General features: G+C 26.7%; 1 protein-coding gene across 1 annotated transcript; it reads right to left on the bottom strand.

Moving 5' to 3' along the window:
• Nucleotides 1-469: 469 nt before the first annotated feature.
• LOC115034428 lies at nucleotides 470-2,472 on the bottom strand. Its single transcript, XM_029491368.1, has 3 exons — nucleotides 1,821-2,472; nucleotides 1,567-1,735; nucleotides 470-1,269 (listed from the first exon to the last, which is right to left on the bottom strand). Exons 1-3 carry the CDS (start codon nucleotides 1,896-1,898, stop codon nucleotides 779-781), a joined length of 738 nt encoding a protein of 245 aa, XP_029347228.1. The 5' UTR covers nucleotides 1,899-2,472; the 3' UTR covers nucleotides 470-778.
• Nucleotides 2,473-2,771: the final 299 nt, after the last annotated feature.

The following is a 2,771-nucleotide window of genomic DNA, read 5'->3' as shown; positions in this document are numbered from 1 at the left end:
TGGCATAAGTGGATTTGCATAAAGAGACGCAAGAAAACAACTTATTGATTTATTTAAAAAATCTGTTGGATCAGATACATAATCTGATGTTGGAATTATAGAATTTAATAAAATATCTTCATTGAGTTGCTGGGAAGTAGAAGGTTGTATAATGATGTCAGAACTTGTTTCAATAGTTTCTATTGTCTTATGGTTTAGCAAATGTTTTCGAAAAGAATTTTTTAAGGAAAACGATCTTAAACAATTTCCTTCAGCACAAAGATAAGAATCAATACTTTGAGGATGATATAGATCAAAGTGTTTAAAAAGGATATTGCTATTAACAAATTGTTGTTTACATAAAAAACAAGTAGGCATTTTTAATTTAAAATAAACAAATTAACTTTTACTTGAACTTTAAAATCAAAAAGATTATAAAATATTTAAAAATATTTAAAAACTTTATAATATACTAACAATAAATGAACTGGTAATTTATTACCTTACTGTTAATTCTTATTCCTTAATACAAATTCAGTAAATAAAAAAAAATTACTTTGGCACAAAGATAAAAATCAATACTTGAAGATGATTTAGATCTAGTGTTTAAAAAGAATATAACTATTAACAAATTGTTGTTTACATAAAAAACCAAGTAAGAATTTTAAATTTAAAATAAACAAATTTTCTTTTACTGAAACTTTAAAATCAGAGTTTATAAAATATTTAAGAACGTTATACTAATATAATTAACTGTTAATTGTTGTCACTTAATACAAATTGAGTAAATAAAAAAAAATTATTCTCCTTGCATAATAGGAATTCCTATATCAGATAGGAGGGCACTAACTGTTGTATAGTTTTTATCCCATGGTGTTTTAATTTGGTAAAACCCCTTTTGAATAAAATACCAGATTCCTGTGGATTCTACAGGATATTCTGCATTCAAAGTTAAAAATATTTTAAAGCAGCAATCAACAGCAGCTGTTATAGAGTGGAGTTTATAAATAGTATTGTCAACAATTACCAAGTAATTTTGAATATGATGATAGCTCTGTCCAACAATTATTATAAAGGGCTGTAATGTGTGGCCAAGACTTGATAACTTTTCTCTCCTTCTTCCAATGGTTTCCTGGACTTCTGCGTCACTTGATACTTTGGTGATAAATCCATCTCTAGCTTCTAACTTTGATGGCTTCCATTGACTTGTAGACTTTTTTCCCCTAACTACTGAATTTCCAACGAGGAAGACCAAACAAAACAAACAAACTATATTCGATGTTTCTTCATCTAAAAAAAAAAATAATAATAAATTTAGTATTTATTATAATTTTTTATTTTAACATAATAATTCCATTACATACAGTAAACATTAAACATGTACCAATTGAATATTAACTTTAGGAATACAAAATATTCATTAAATAAATTATAAGTATTATGTATTTGTTAAAATTATTTGATGAAGAAGTACCATGTATTTGTTAATAAAATCATGTTAGTCAAGGATTGTTATTTTTTGAGACATTGTTTGATTCATAAAAATATTTATTAAGTAATTGTTAAGCAAAATATATTTTAACTAACCGTCAGAGTTGTACTGTAAGTATTCATTTAAAATTTGATGCACAGTGGAATCTTTAGTTTTCTTAGTTCTAGTCAATGTTAGATCGATAATCTTCTTTCTGTATATTGGTAGGTTCTGATAAAGTTTGTCAACTGATTTTGGATAAGCAACGTTAAAGTCTTTCAAAATCTGAAGAATAAATAATAAAATTTTAAAAATTGATTGAGTAATTAGATACAAGTTACAAATTATTAATAATATGACATGCACTCACAAGGAGATATCCTGCAGGTTTTTTCAAGCATGGAAACTCAGTCATGTACTCTGCTATTGAAGGACCATCTTGTGACATCAGTCTTTTTAAGCGATAGCTGGAAGTCAAATTCCAATTTATTTCTACTAAATCCCATGGATCACTTGAGTTTCTTAGCCAATTGAGATTTTCCTCCACAACAGATTCTATATAATTTCCTTCTTCTTCAGTTAATTGTACAAGTCCTTCCGGTAATGGTATAGAATTAAAAGATGATTCAGAAGATGTTGAACTTCGTCTCGATGAATTTATCAAACCAGCTTTTCTGTATTCTCTTCTTCTATTATTCAAACAATCGAGAAGCTTTCCTTTGGCTGCTCTTTTTAAGCCCGGTCCGTAAGAAATGTATGGAATAAAATAAGTTGATGCTCGTTCATTTTGAAAAACTTTTGTGATTTGGTACGCAAGGTTATGTAAACGTGACGATGGAATACGTCTTTGGACATCATCTCTGAGTTCTCTATTTATTATTAAATGACACAAACGCCTACGACCTGCACTATCTAACAAACCATTTTGATGAAATGTTGACAATAACGATTTCCCTTCATTTGTAGTTTTTAGGAGTTCCAATATTTCCTGCAAGAATAAAATAATTTACTATTTAAATTAATTTTCATAATACTTTCTAAAGAATAAAAAAAATTGAAAAATAATATAAAAAATAATATAAAATTATCAAGCATAATACTTATAAAACTAAATAAAAATTTTATTCTTATATCAAGACTTATAATAGTAGTACTGATTGTATGAGTTCTGATCTAAGTCAAGATAAAAGTATTTGTATAAATTACCTAAGTCATATAATAATTTTGTTTATAATCTTACATTTAATGTATATGATCCCTACATATTGCCATAAAAACACTTAATTGGAAATAAATGTAGACGTTAAGGACCTTAATAGGT

The sequence above is a fragment of the Acyrthosiphon pisum genome, chromosome X (genome assembly GCF_005508785.2).
Source record: "Acyrthosiphon pisum isolate AL4f chromosome X, pea_aphid_22Mar2018_4r6ur, whole genome shotgun sequence".
NCBI lineage: Eukaryota > Metazoa > Arthropoda > Insecta > Hemiptera > Aphididae > Acyrthosiphon > Acyrthosiphon pisum.
The sequence above is the reverse complement of the archived record's forward strand: the minus strand, read 5'-3'. Positions and strand labels throughout refer to the sequence as shown.

Coding starts and splice junctions, on each gene's coding strand:
- LOC115034428 (XM_029491368.1), bottom strand. CDS start 1,898: ATGTCACAAGATGGTCCTTCAATAGCAGAGTACATGACTGAGTTTCCA. Junction 1,736..1,820: donor AACCTGCAGGATATCTCCTT/GTGAGTGCATGT, acceptor TTTATTCTTCAG/ATTTTGAAAGACTTTAACGT. Junction 1,270..1,566: donor CTTACAGTACAACTCTGACG/GTTAGTTAAAAT, acceptor TTTTTTTTTTAG/ATGAAGAAACATCGAATATA.